We start from the raw sequence: 15506 nt of genomic DNA on the forward strand, positions 1-15506 counted from the left end.
ACTTTTAGCCGACTGTATTGTAATGATACTCCTTCATTACATTTTAAAAACCTCTTTATTGCATTTCGAACAAAGAACAGAAAAACCAACAAGATTATGTATGTTTTGACGCAGTCAACCCCTAGAGCTGAATAAGATTACCTATATGTAACAAGTATTAAATGTTATCTGATAATATATTTGATTATATTATTAATAGCGATCCCAATCGCTACAGTACTAAAAATTGTTAAAATTGTTTTGTTAAAAGGATTTATTGATACCCATTTTCGATGTAGTGAAATATTTCAGTTGAAAATATAAGGTTTATTAACTGTGCTAGGCTACAAAGAAAGCCGATAATTTGCACTGTCTCAAAAACACGAAGAACCAGCGACCTCGAACAAAGTGGATTTAAAAATCAGACTTATATAATGAGGACAATTTCCGACAAACAACTGGAATATCTAGCTGAATTTACAGCATGTGCATTTATGCAGAAATTTGATAAAATATGTTTAACAGTCTGTAGATTCTATCAATGATTTCCTTGTTTGAATTAGGAAAGTGCGTTTCAAATTAAAGTTCAGGAAACGAGTAAGAATAGGGGTGTAAAAATTCCACGGAAGTGAAGCTGCTCTACAAGTCAAATTCTCACCAAATCGGTAACTATGCGGCTCAAAATGTTATTCCTATATATCCGAAAGCGGAAGTCTGGTAGCTTGGCAGCCAGCTGAAGCACAGGGAATCCTTTTGAAAAGTCCATGCACATGCAAGAAGCTTTAGTCAGATCTTGTTCTAAGTAGTTTAGCTTCCGAGAACCTGTTAACATTACAAACTACTCTAGTATCAATCAAATTATGTAAATCGTTGATGTAAATAAATTATGTTATATCTTAAGTTGAAAAACAATTTTGAATCTCCCTTTTAAAAATCCCTTCCTATTACCAAGGGTAACATTTCGGCACAAATGTCCGGTAATTCGGACTAGTTTCATAATGAACCACAGCAAACCAAGGAAAAACCATGTAGGCACATAGTTTTCTTAATACCCTAGTCACTAGTTTCATGATGAGACCCATGGTGGGAATCAAGGAAAAGTTGTCTGCACATGTTTTCTGTAGTTCTCACTAGTATTGTGTTGGGTTCAGTGGAAACCAATGAAAATATATAATAATAGACACATATTTTCACTAGTTTCATAATAGGACCTCAACGAAAACATGTCGACAATTATTTTCCGTAGTTCGCACTAGTTTTATTATTGAAACTGTAGTAACCAAGGAAAATATATTTTTCGTAATTTCCATTAGTTTAATTTTTAGACAAATCTACACTACACTATTTAACCAATGCGTCTAATTTATTGTTCACGCTAGTTCCATTGTAATCCTCTCACACTGCCAAAAATCGTTGATTAAAAACACAAAACGAGATTGAGACGACAAATACAGATCAAGATCACATCTTGATCTCTTCAAGGGTAGTAGATTTTTGAAGAGGTTTTATTTAATATTTTTAAAAGTCGATTTAAAAATACTTGTATGGTTATAGAACAAACCTGCCAAGTTGATATTGGTGAACTACCGCACCAAAAATACAGTAGAACATTGTTAACATGGTATGAATAGGTATCGAAATGTCTGCATTATATACATGAGTTTTCAATGACCTGACTCATTAGTATCTATGTAAAAAAAATATGTGACTTGAACTAAAAAGCAACTATGAATCATCACGTCAACCTAGCGAATGAGTATTTGTATTTGTATTTTGTATTGTAGAATTGTGTATTGTAGAAGTTTTGTAGTCTCCATGAAATCGGTACCATAACTTCAAAAGTTATCATAAATAATAAAAGGGGTATGTTTCGATGCCTCATTCATGGCTGGGACGGGTACTGGAGTTGTTGTATAAACTATACACAGCTCTATCTATCTTTCTCAGTTAGTGAATGGGGCGATAGATGTACAGTCCTTAACAAGCCAGGCGTTGGTAGTTCTATTTTAATGGACCCTATAAATGATACAACGGGGTATATTCAAGGGCGATAGTCTGAGTCCGTTGTGGTTCTATCTAGCTCTAAACCCACTTAATACTTTGCTAAGAGAGTCAGGGCTAGGTGCACCTCTAGTGTTAGATTGTTTGAGCAGCCTCAAACAACTCAGTATGTGACACAGCTTAACAGCGGTTATATTTCAGCAAAACGTCAACAATTTAACATAAAAACATAATTTATCGGGCGCCTAAAAATATCTGGCGCTTGGGGTATGGTAAGAATATTTTGCTTAGGTTGTGCTTGCTATTGATTTAGATTGACGATGTCTAAAAAAATTTATTATTTCCAGTATATTTACTTCAAGTAAATTACGTCGTTAACTTTGAGTAAATCTTGAAGTAAACGACGTAATAATAAACGTTTATAATGAGATTGAAAGTAATCATGATTATATTCATCACGAGTACTTCCAAGCTTGAATAGTTATTTTTAGTATTTATAATCTAGACACAACACTACATACTCTGTAAAATCTGTTTACAATAGATTATCTTGACGCACAATGCCACTTCCACGAAAAAATATATTCGCAGAATGTCAACCAATTTTTCTCTCAAAGACAACTTATAGTGAAATTATTGAAAGTGTCACTGACTAAACTGCAATTTCCATTTAGTTGTAAGTTATTACCACGATACAATGAGTTGTCAGGTGTTTGGTAACAAACACCTGACAACTACATTAATTAATTGATTTGATGTGTAAACATCAAATCAATTAATCAGAAAAAGATTTCGAGAAAATTGATAATAGTAATATTAGTTTTCCAACAAAACTTTTTACGCTTGAATTGTGCGCGGGACATTCGCAAAACACAAACGTCAAAACTTTCTTCGAAAACTAATTTTTCATAGATCCAGCACCTACACGCGAATTCCCAGGAGTTAGCTGTCATTCATTGATGATACAAAATACCACAAGCCAATGGAATAAAATCAACAAAACCAGAATAACCACAATCAATAACAAGCATCATCAATCAATATAAAGTTGATTCTTAATTTTTAAGAGCTTTTCTTTAATTTTTATGGCCTCTTCGTTTAGTCACTTTTGCGTATTTTAACATTTAAAAATATTTTGGGAACAGGTCAACTTTGGTTCCCGAAGGGCGCAGCCGTCGAGGTAGACCACGAACAAGATGGCGGGACGATCTAAACAAGTTTCAGCGTGGTTGACAAACGGCTCAAGATAAACGGACGACAAAAAGGCCTTTACCAGCAGTGGGACACAATACAGGCTATTAAAAAGTTATATTCTATTTATTTATATTTCTTAAAAGAAACTTTAAATTATTATATATATATGTAAAGAAAACCTTTATGGTTATAAGATTTTCTTTAATTTAAAAATTGTACTGACACTGTCTTTTTGTTGTATATACATGTCATGAAGGAGAATCTGAATTTATATTTGTTAGATTATATATTATTGTTACAAATTAGTTAAACAATCTTTGGAATAGGATCTTTTAATGTTGTTTCTTGATTTTTCACAGGTGAGTACAGTTTTTGTTCATGGTAAACTTAATTCAGTTTATAAATGTTGAATTAGCTATAAAAATAAATATCTTGATTTTTCACAGAAACACGCGGTTTTATTCCAATAAATCCTAGACAGAGGAGATTATCATTATAAAACAATATTATCTGCAAATATTTCAAGGAGATGGAAAAGTTGAGGTTTGAGTTTGCTGTGAAATCGTCGGCAGATGGAAAATCTAATATTTTATGTATTACCTTAATAGGTACACCAAGTGGACAAAATTTTGAAATACCATTAGAATACCAACCTGTAAATCTACATCAAGCTATAGTAAGTACTACAAACTTTGCAAAGGTAAAGAAGTCACTAAATAAAAGACACCAAACAAGAAAAATTTGGATAAATTTAACAGATGATATATCTAAAATATATTTAGACGAAGAACAAAACTTGCAGTTTAATGATTTTTATCTAGAAGAAATTTTAACAAAATCGCATAGTATCGAATCTGAACCAAGTGGCTCAAATCAATCATTAGAAAAACTATTAGAAAAATTACTTCAAGAAAAGGATAAAAAATCTGAAACACAAAATTTAGGAAAAATTGCCAAGGATTTTATGATTGAAAAATTTACTGGGCGAAAGTCGAATGCCTATCAGTGGATTAAGGGTTTTAATAAAGAATGTGAACGTTTCCAAATTAACGAAGACCAGAAGAAAATTGAAATATTAAAAATTTTTTTGGAATATTCCAGTGTCCATTGGTATAGCTGTATGCTTATCAGAGTTCCGTAAGGAAATCGTCCTGACTACTCAGACTCTGGTGGAAGAGACAGACGTACTCTCCCTTTCCAAGGCAGAGATTGATCGCGTGGTGGAACATCTCACGTCGGACATCCAATCGGTCTGCGATAGGCTCTTCCCACGAAAACTGGCTCCCAAATACCATAATCCATGGTGGACTAACGACCTTGATAATCTGAAAAAAGAGTGCATCCGACTTCATCATAGACTTCATGATCTAAAAAAGGCCAAAAAACCTCTAGAGGATATCATCCAGCGCTACAAGGAAGCCAAGAAGATTTATGCTGACGCTATCTCTAAGACCTCTTCCGGACACTTTCGACAATTTTGTAACGCCCAGGGAAAGGAGGATGTATGGGCAGTTACAAACCGTATTATCAAAGACTCCCCTATAAGAAAACCCCCACAAACCCTGAAAATAGACAACTCCTTCACCACCAATAGCCCAAATACCGCATCAGCGCTGTTAAATCATTTCTATCCGAACGACACGCCGGACACATCGCAACATCATCTTGAACTTCATAACCAAGTCAACGACCTGCCGGATACTGAGGATGACCTTCCTTTCACGATGGACGAGGTTCGGGAATGCCTGTCCTGTATCGGCGCCAAAAAGGCACCAGGGGATGACCATCGACCGACGTCTGATATCTGCAGGGAGGCCTTCGAGGCACTACCCAATTTCATCACTGATATCTACAACAGATGTCTTCTATTGGGTCACTTTCCCGCACAATGGAAAAACGCTATGGTCAAAATCCTGCCTAAGCCCGGAAAGACTGATACGGAGCAGCTCGGCTCGTACCGTGCCATTGGACTCATCCCGGTGTTCGGTAAACTTCTAGAAAAACTCTTGGTCAAGAGGATATCCTATAAAGCTGAATGCGAAGACTCCCTATCTCTGAAACAATTCGGCTTCCGCGAACAAGTCTCCACTACGGATGCGTTGGAAACAGCCCTTAACGTCATCAAGGACGCTAAAGCCCGTAAACGACAGGTGGTCGGGGTGTCTCTTGACATCAAGGCCGCCTTTGATAACGCTTGGTGGCCGGCGCTGTTCAAAAGACTTAGACACATCCGGTGTCCAAAGAACATCTACAAAGTCGTCCAGAGTTATGTTTCGAATCGGACTGTAACCCTTAACTACGCTGACAGCTCGGCATCTAAAAAGATGACCAAGGGCTGCGTCCAAGGGTCGGCTTGAGGTCCCGTATTCTGGAACATAATTCTGGACGAACTCCTCTCGTTGCCCCTACCGAACGGTGCTCACGTCCAGGCGTTCGCCGACGACGTGTTGCTCATTGTGGAGGGCCGAACACGGGAGGAGGTAGAAACCACAACGAACAGCTGCCTTGACACTATACATCGGTGGGGCGAGCATGTCAAACTGATTTTCGGACCCCATAAAACCAAGGGGATACCGTTCACTCCACAAACTCAAAGGGCGGAAATTGCCATGAATGGGTGCGGTATCCCCTTATGTGATGAAATCAAACTCCTCGGAGTGATAATTGACAGAAGGTTAACCTTTATACAACATGCCAAATATGTCATAACGAAAGCAACCAAAATCTTCAAAAACTTTGTCGATTCGTTCGGCCAACTTGGGGGGTAAGCCCAGAAAACGTAGACTGCATATATCGCCAAGTTATCGTTCCCATCATAACCTACGCGGCGGGGATCTGGGGGACGGCTACGAGATTCTGTACAGTGCGAAGGGCCCTCCGATCATTTCAGAGGACCTTCGCAATTCGAGCGATTCGTGGCTTTCACACCATCTCTGCCGTGGCCGCGGAAGCACTCGCGCGGTTCCCACCGCTACACCTTGTGGTGGAGGAGGCGCGCGAGACGCATTTGACCAAACTAAATGGCAGATTGGACTCCCTCCCTGTAGACATTGGGTTGTACAGGCGCGCCAGCATCAGGGATCTCCTCCACCCGGCCAACCGAGTCACCATCAAATACGGAGAGGCCACAACCAAAGAGGAGACTGATTACCTGATGAACCCGGAGGCACCCAATGTCTTCACGGATGGGAGTAAACATGAAAATGGAGATACAGGGTCGGCATTTGTCGTCATCATGGAGGGACTGCCGGGGGGATCCGTGACCAGAAAATTCAAACTGTGCCGAACATCAACAGTCTTTATGGCTGAACTCTACGCCATAGCCCAAGCCTTGGAGTGGCTTCGCGCTCGGAACCACTCCTCGGCAAAAATCTTCACAGATTCCCTTTCCGCTCTAAAGGCTATCCAGGACCGCAGCAACACAGATCACCTTGTGAATCGCATCCACAGGGACCTGTTTTTGCTGCGGTCCAGGAACCAGGTGGTGGACTTCGTGTGGACGAAGGCTCACGTCGGGATAGTGGGGAACGAGATCGCGGACGCGGCAGCCAAAGCGGCGGCCTCCAAAAAGACCGCGTCCGAGGTCAATTTCTTCCCACTGTCCCACGCCAAGCGACTCCTTAAAGCGGAAACGCTACAGGCTTGGCAGGCGGAGTACCAGCCACCACCAAAGCCTTCTTTCCTCTCATCTGTCACATCTCTTCCGCTCTTAGCGTCTTTAAAACATCCTTCTCTCTTACTCAAATTCTAACTGGCCACGGATTCCACAAAGCTTACCTCTTTAAATTTAAAATTATCGATGACGACAAGTGCCCTTGTGACGGTACTACACCACAAGAAGTCCCACACCTTCTAAAAGAGTGCCCCATATTTGACAAGACACGCCATGACTATGTCACGGCGTGTTCACGAAATAAAATTGTCGAATTCGACTTAATCCAGACATCAACTAAAGAGGAAACGACGACGACCTTTTTAAAATTGGTAGACAACATCGTCTACAACCTAAAAACCATTAACGGGACTTAAAGACTAAATCTTCTCTTCCTCCAAAAAAACCTCCTCCCCTCCTTATATAACCCAGATAGATGCACGCAACTCTGTATCCAATAGCAAAGACAGCGTGCATCTAAATTTTGCGACTTATGTAAAATTAGAGCCCAAATAAAGCTATTATTCCTAATATTTAAAAAAAAAATTTTTTGAGGCTTTTTGGTTGATTTTAATTTATTTCACAAGCTACCAGACGCTTGATGTGGTTAATTTAAAATATTTTTTGGCGATGCACCTTCCTCCAGTTGCCCAGTAATATACACCGAAGTTCTTGTTTTTCTTAAATATTTTTTTATTGAAATCCCAGAATTATATTTCGCGAATAATTAGGTGAATAAACCAATAACCGAAAATACCAATAAATTACTCAAAACTAAATAGTAACTTAGCGGAAATTAAAACAAGTTAAAAAGAAATTGAAGCGCGATGATGTAACTAACGGATGCCTCAGCTTCTCTACTCTTGAGGCAAAACATTGCCAGAGTGTGCTAGTACACGGCCTCACTGTTGTTACGTTACGCTGCGTTGTCGCTCCATCGTTTAGACGGATTGCTACATTGCGTTGTGCTGCTCCGTTGTGCTCCATAATTTGCTATAGGTTTTGACGTTGACGTACGTCGATTCTCTATCCAATTCGTATTGTCCGTCGACGGATGTCAAAATGGAGCACGACTGAGCAATGGCGCCGCGCTCTTAACATTGGCAATTTTTGCACACATTCAAACGAGTGGTGAGCGAGTGACTCAAACGGTGTGCTCGGAACTCACTACTCCGTCGCGTTAAGTTACGTCGACGCTGTCTTGCAATTCCGTAGTTTTACATATAGTTTTGACCTTGACATTCGCCGCCGCATTGATTGCGGTGACGTAAGGGAGCGCAACGCGGCGGAGCAGTGAGACCGCGGGCTTATACTTACGGATTTCACTCAACATCGCCATAAATTCTGAAAAGAAATTACAAGATAATGAATACAAAAAAACGGTTGACTGTTAATTAAAATCAATCATATTTTTTCACACTTCATGACATATTTTTATGACGACATCATATTTTTTCACAAATATGTTGTCTGACAACATATTCGTTTGTATACCTGAAAGAGTTGCATTGCATTTCACATATTTTGGGTGACATTTGAAAGTGTTCCTTTCAGCGCACTAATTGCAATGGCACCGATCTGCATCGCAGGTAACGATAAAACCATTTAGAACACCAGTCAATGAAAAACTTCTCGTAAAGATTTGAAATTTTCGAAACAAATATCACATGACATGAAAAAAGTTGACTTTGAATACACGACTTGCAAACAGTTAGCTGAACTTTGGCGGTTTTGACGCCCATGTAGGACCTAGGTATTACTGGTTAGGTATTATTTCATTACGGCAATAAAACTTACATACAAACTACGCAATGCAAGATCATTTGCATAGCCATCTGTCCCGAGTTCGGCGCTGATAGTGTGTAGGTGACAAAGTACGCACCTGCTTCATCATTTTTCTCTTCACCATAGTGATTGAACATTTCTCCTATTGTTATAGATACACCACATCTCCCTTCCAACCAACCATCAATCATAGACATTTGTAGAATAGGACAGTATATGCAAAAATTTTCCCATCGCCACAATGTTTCCTAAAAATAATTTTTACTAGCATGACCCAGGGCTTCAGTCTCGTCGGAATTTTGGGATAAAAGTTAACCTATGTGTTAGTCCAGGTTATATTCTACCCGTGAACCAAATTTCATAATAGTCTAGTAAATTTTGTGTGAAAGAGTAACAAACATACGCACATACCTATATACACACATGCATACATCCTCACAAACTTTCGCATGTGTAATATTAGTAGGATTCAAAAATTTAATCCTCACTAGTTGAAAAGCTGTCAGAAAATTTTACATTACATTACATTTCCATGAATACTAGTGATATAAAGAAAAAATATTAGATAATGAATAAACTCCAAATCAAGATTACCAATTTTTATAAAATTTGGTTCAGGAATGACACTTAGTCCATCAAGAGTAACCCCCATAGGATACTTGTTAGTGAGATAATAACACAAATAAGTGCAGACTGCATCAAATGAATAAGTACTCACAAGTTTTACAGGCATGATTGGTTCAACATTGACAGACCTGAATTTCTGCAAATCATAAGGAACTATAGTATTCAATGACACCAACAAGGCCCCGCGATGATAAGGACCTTCTATATCCGGTTGGTTATTTAATGCTCCATACATATGCAACAGAGATGGTCCAAAAGTCGGCACAAAACCTGAAAATAGTATTTTGTTCAAAGTTTTGATTTGATAAAGATTTTTCTGGTTACAAGTGGAAAATGCTGAATATAATCATAACCATTTTATCATGCTAAGTTCTCATCAACACTCAAGGTCCAAGTAGGTATTTGGAATAATCATTCAAAATTATTTAAATTACATTTAAAGTTCCCTAGCCTAGTAAAATAATTACCAACTACAAAAATTATACCTCGATAAATAATGTTTATTCTATATTGCTTAAGTTAATGTATTGAGAAGTACCTGAGAATTATAACTTGCAAGTTAATATATATCATATAATTTTTTAAACTTGCTAAAGTTTATAGTAAAAACTAATTCCATCCAAGAAATATATATTTATATATATATTATAATCAGCACTCTGATCACAATCATAACAATCAACACTGTTCAAAAGAGTGTCTTTCGGCATTTCTTCTCAGCAGTGGTCATTCCGAAATGCCATTAGTTTATAGCTTGTGAGCAATAACTATAAATATAAAAAATGATGAGAAAAAGTGCCTGTGAAGGTCTAATTTCTAAATAAATGATTTGAATTTGAATTAAAACCAATTTAACTTGCCATTATTTCCATCATGAGAGATCCAATTCAAGTATAAATATGAAGACGCCAGGATCTTAGTACTGACACCCTCATGTGTAAAAACTTCGAAGGACACTTTTTGGTTAATGTTGGGAAACATCTCCACCATTGATATTTGCTCACAGTACTGTGGGTTATTGTCATGATGCTTCACTCCTGTTTTAGCCTGAAACATATAACATTCAATATTATTTTAAAAATTAAGATCATAGGTACCTAAACAGAGAATGGCTCAATTTAATAGACCACTGACTTGTAAGGAACTATTTGCTTATTGTCTAAAACACCACAAAAGCCTGGCAGCATTAAATGTAAACCTACCTTGGTCTTGCTGTGACTGTACAAATGAAACTTAGCCTAACATTAGGCTTGTGTTCCTTCACCTTATAGAATATGTCAGTATGTGGAATGGAAAGATTCACTAAACTGGCTACTAAATCTGACCTTGCCACAATTGAGCCAGTTAATTGGCTTCTTGAGGTTCTGCCAGTCTACCCCAGTACCTACAGATTTTTAGGCTTTCGGGACCAGCCGGTCACAGCTATCAGGTCAGGAGAGGCGGTTCATACAAAAAGCAGCTCTCTCTCCATCTAGCAGAATGTAACTGAGAAAATTCTATGTTGAATAGGGGGCTGTGAATAGTATGTACCAATAAATTGGCGGCGAATATAATACACTGACGGTAGGTAATTTTTTTCAAGCAATCACCTCACTCAACCGCCTGTTACAAGCTGTCGTGCTTAGACTGATTGCAATTTAAGACTCATTGACCGAAATAAATGATTTCAACTAGATAAGTATCTATCTTTCACCACAGATTACTAACTAGATATTTTTACCTAAAGCTAATGCCTTAGGCAACACGCTTAAGCAATAATAACTTAATAAATAATATTTTATATACCTATTGAAATTATATTAGCTATTAATATCTTTAATAATGTTAGTTGTTGAAATTATGTTAGCTATTAATATCCTTAACAATGTTAGTTGTCTACGTACCTACTTGAATTTTGAGTTTGTGATGATAACCGCGGCGTGACTGTGGCGGGAGAATCAGAAAAGAAAAACGACAAAAAACAAAAATCAACAGCGCAGCGAGCGACGACTTTGACTTGACAGCGATAGGGAAACGGAAAGAACAAGTCATAAAGTTAGTAGTAGAGTGGGAATACACTACTACCAGATCGCGCTTATTTATCAAACTGTGACACGTCAGTGGTTTTCTTTTTGCCAGCTGCTGATGGTGTCTTTTTTCCAGACTAGTGATTTCGTAATGCAAATTTCATCGTCATCATTTTCATAAGCCATTTAAACGTCCCCATTGCTGGGCCATAAATCTTCCTTTTGGTTGGAGTCAACTCAAACTATATGACATTTATTGCGTTAACTGTGTAGATACTGCTTGATTATTCATCAAGATTTACTAAATAGTATTCCATGAACTTTAATAGAACATACCTATTTCTTCATTAATTCGGTGAATATTTGGCATGGTCAAAACCTTTTATTCTTTAAAATTTAACAAAATTGTTTCCTAAAGAGGTTTGTAACCTATGATCACAAAGGGATTCCTGCCAGATATAGATAAAATGATTTCCCTATAAACATAATAACTTTGATAATACGATAATAAAAAATAAATTACTATTTAAAAATTATGACAATATTTTTATAGGTTTTCTAATTGAATTTATTATTAGTTATTTTTTTATTTCACTCAAATGTTTTCCATTCTCAATTTGTCTGTTTCAGATCACACTAGCACCACCATCATACTTTTATCAATTCCTTTTGTACGTAGCTACAAACAAATAAACCAACAAACTTACTTTCGCATTTAGTTATATTATTAATTGGGATGGGATATCTTGTGGTACCTAGTTATAAATTAGAACATCTATGATCTTAGCTGACAGTTCAGTTCAGACGAGAGGACAGTGACATGACGTAACGTGATGTGACAAAGCTCCGGAGTGCTCCAAAGCTAAACCGAATTATATCGAAAGTTGCAATCAAAAAAGGCCATACTATCGACAGGTCTATACAAAACATAAAACATCGATACTAAAATAAGTATTGCAATTTGGAGCAATACTGTAGATAGTATTTTGATAGTTTGAGAAAAATAAATACAATATATAGTCTAATCGATAGTAATTTTTTTCTCAAATTATCAAACGGCTAACGACAGGACTATCCCGTTTTGATAGTTTCGAGCGGCAACATTAACTAGTAGGTATCAAAATGCAGAATATTTACCGTTAGTCCAGAAAAAGATACTTTAACGAAGGTATTCAAAGATTTTCCATGGCGTCGATCACCCGCATTCAAACCTAAAGCGGCAAAAATTTTAAATTTGTAATTTGCCTTCTGCTGTTCAGAGCTCGATGACGCTTGATGAATGCTAAAAATCAAGAAAACTTATGTAAGCAGCAGTTCTTACTTACCTGTTATAATAAAAAGCGCGGCCCTCGAAAATTATTTTTGAATCAATAAATCAGCAAAAAAAAATCAAGAAATTAACTATATTTGTAGCTACTAGGTTTTTTTAAGTGCTGTTCAAAATAATCATTGTTAACTGCCAATTATTACATATTATGCCGGCTACACACTACTGCCGAACTCAAACAGACACCAACGCTAATTCATTAAATGAACATTGCGCAGTTTGTACTTGTGTGTATTTACTGCAATAAAAATCAGCAATGTATCCGCTAAAGTTTAACAAACTGACTGCTTGCGATTTTATGATATTGACAGAAAGAGACAAAACGTATTTTTAGCTTTAACTTTTTTTATGATTATAACGAGGTTAAAGAATTATAATGCCAGCTCAATCATTACGAATTTTTACTCGTAAAGACGAAATTGCTATTAGTTCTATGTAGGCGTATTGTGTTCAACTTTATTTTATTTATATTTTTACCTACTTGTCATCATTTTCGCCTGGCGTTTTAGTATGCATTTCGATTGCTTCACTGTCTCCTTTAAATATTACAATAACGCAGACTTTGATAAAACCGACGGACTCCGGCAACGTTGGCAATGTTAATTGTATCCACTTCTCATCAACATGATGATCTGTAAACATTGAAATAATAGTAGTAAGTAGTATATAAACATTCATTTAGTAATCTCGATAATTAACACAACTATATTTACGTGAACTACCGTTACAAAATCCGACACAGATATAGGTAAGTAGGTATACCAAAATTAATTTCATCGAAAATGATTGACTACCTATTTAGGTATTATTTTGTTATATTTTTGATGAAATAAATAATTAAATTAGGTACCTACCTAAAATAAAGCATAGGAAGGTTCCTATGCTTTATTTTTTGTATGAATAACAGAGTTAGTACATACTTGGCTGTGCCCATATCTCGCCAATTTCGATGTAACCTTCCCCCATCAACCTTGGTGAGCTGCACATTCTCGTCTCCATGACACCCATCCAAATTTTAGAATTTTCTAGGTCATGCATTGTCTTGCAGGTATCAAAGACAAAACTCTGCAAATTAAATATTATGTAAATAGTAGGACCCTAAAAATTTAGGTCAATAGTTTTATTATTTAATAATAAGTACCTAAATAATAATGAATTATCTGTCTGTATTTTCCAAATAACTGATTTTAGTACAATTACGCATTGCCAGTAAATACTTAATCGGCTTTTCCGATTTTAATGGGGTTTTCTCTGGAAGGTATACACTAAGAGTAAGTTTTGCGAAAAGAAATGTGTTCTACAGCACAACATTTTTACGATGAAATGAAACATGCTAGCCCGTGAGTGTGAAGAAAGAAAAAATGCCCGTCTTTCACCCAAGTGAACTTAGCAGGTGGAACACAACCGAGCATACTAAACATAGGAACTACCTACAAGCTAAAAGAAGTATTTAATAAGACACTATAAGTTAGTGATACTGACCTCTCTATAAACGGGTTCTACCATGTTTTTCCTGAGCGTAGTCCTTCGTTTCTTTTTACCGTAAACCATTACAACATACGATGTACCCGATAGAGGGAAACTCCATACTAAATTACGAGCTTCAATCACATGGACGCATATCTGTATTTTTCGTTATTTACATTAATTAAGTAAGCAGCGATGGATCAAGAGAGAGATTTAGGTATCATTTTGAAAACATTTTAACATGGCTGCGCATTTAATTGTTTACTAGCATTTACTTTAAGGTGGGTTGTAACTTGAACTTGATTTTGTCTAAACGTTAGCGGCGCCCCGCTTAACATCAACGTCAAATTTAACGGTGCAACTCACACTTAGTATTTTGTATAGGTCTAATTGAAATAAATAGGGTACCTATACTGCTAGATCAACAGAGCTGGTGAAAGAATTTTAGTGCTCCCCGATATTGGCGTCCTAAGTTGCAGCCTATTTAGCCTAGGGAGTTGGGTAAACAGACCCACCGAAAGGTTTCCGTGCTCAAAAGCAGCCAAAATCTGATTTACCTGGAAATGTTCTGTGTGCGGTGGCACACCACCACCCTTTGCATCTCCGGCATCACGCCGCGCGGCCTGACGTCGGTGTCCCTTTGTTCCGCGCCGCATTTCACCAATAAAATACAATTATTGTACTGTTTAAATTCGTAAAAATCAACGGAGTAACTTTTGTCTGCTTGACACGCTTCTTCTGTCACTTTTTTTTATGAAATTGTTTCAAAAAGGTCTTATCATTTATCATGCAGACATATAAGTAGATTAATATTCAAGAGAAATAAATTGGCTTTAATTAAAAAAATATTTTGACTCATAGGTACTTTCAGATCTACAATGCCAACATTTTTTTTACGTTGACACCGGGTTTCGCAGTATCACAGCGATGGCCATGGAATTAGTAAGTACTCCGTACAACGTACCTACTAATTCCATGATCACAGCCTCGAATGCACAGGGAAATGACAGAGGTATCATTTTATATAGGTATGTAACTAAACTGTCTACGCGTCTGCGCTGTGGCGGCGGCCTCGCGCCTGCGCTATGTATTTTTTTATTTCAAACAATCTGTCGTCCACCATATTTGCTGTTACTTTTAAACATCTCTGCTCGTGAATTTTACCATCCCTAAAATAAAATCTTTGACGAATACTTAGTATACTTGTTTGTAATACTTAGACAGTTTGGTCCTTCGAGAACAAGCAAGGGAATCAGTGGACACAATCAATTCAAAAATTCTGGAAATCTTCGCGACGGCCATTAATGGCGACGGCAGCAGGAGAAAAGTTCTGCAAATAAACAGCGTGATACTCCATGGTCTACAAGAACACCTCCTGTGAGTTCCTTCAAATTCATCATTCCGATTCGCCCAGATGACTTCATGCTATTTCCATCCACGACAATACATTTTTCAATTTAATATTTCT

At 37.2% G+C, this 15506-nt stretch overlaps 1 protein-coding gene across 8 annotated transcripts in view; it reads right to left on the bottom strand.

Moving 5' to 3' along the window:
* TrpA1 (Transient receptor potential cation channel A1) overlaps positions 1-14753 on the bottom strand; it is a 72995-nt gene extending 58242 nt beyond the window's left edge. For 4 of the 8 annotated variants that reach the window (XR_008406227.1, XM_053767975.2, XM_053767978.2 and 1 more), the window contains exons 1-10: positions 14596-14753; positions 14054-14194; positions 13492-13636; positions 13053-13203; positions 12382-12526; positions 10099-10285; positions 9330-9508; positions 8709-8859; positions 8144-8170; positions 638-801 (exon numbers count right to left, since the gene is read on the bottom strand). Coding sequence is in view for 7 of the 8 variants with exons in the window: in XM_053767975.2 (XP_053623950.1) it covers positions 638-801; positions 8144-8170; positions 8709-8859; positions 9330-9508; positions 10099-10285; positions 12382-12526; positions 13053-13203; positions 13492-13636; positions 14054-14194; positions 14596-14694 (1389 nt within the window). In the remaining variant the exon portion in view is untranslated. Of the gene's footprint in view, positions 1-637; positions 802-8143; positions 8171-8708; positions 8860-9329; positions 9509-10098; positions 10286-11125; positions 11239-12381; positions 12527-13052; positions 13204-13491; positions 13637-14053; positions 14195-14595 lie in introns of those variants that run through there. The other 4 variants (XM_053767976.1, XM_053767977.2, XM_053767980.2 and 1 more) reach the window with 3 other exon arrangements.
* Positions 14754-15506: the final 753 nt, after the last annotated feature.

This window comes from Plodia interpunctella, chromosome Z (assembly GCF_027563975.2).
Source record: "Plodia interpunctella isolate USDA-ARS_2022_Savannah chromosome Z, ilPloInte3.2, whole genome shotgun sequence".
Lineage (NCBI taxonomy): Eukaryota > Metazoa > Arthropoda > Insecta > Lepidoptera > Pyralidae > Plodia > Plodia interpunctella.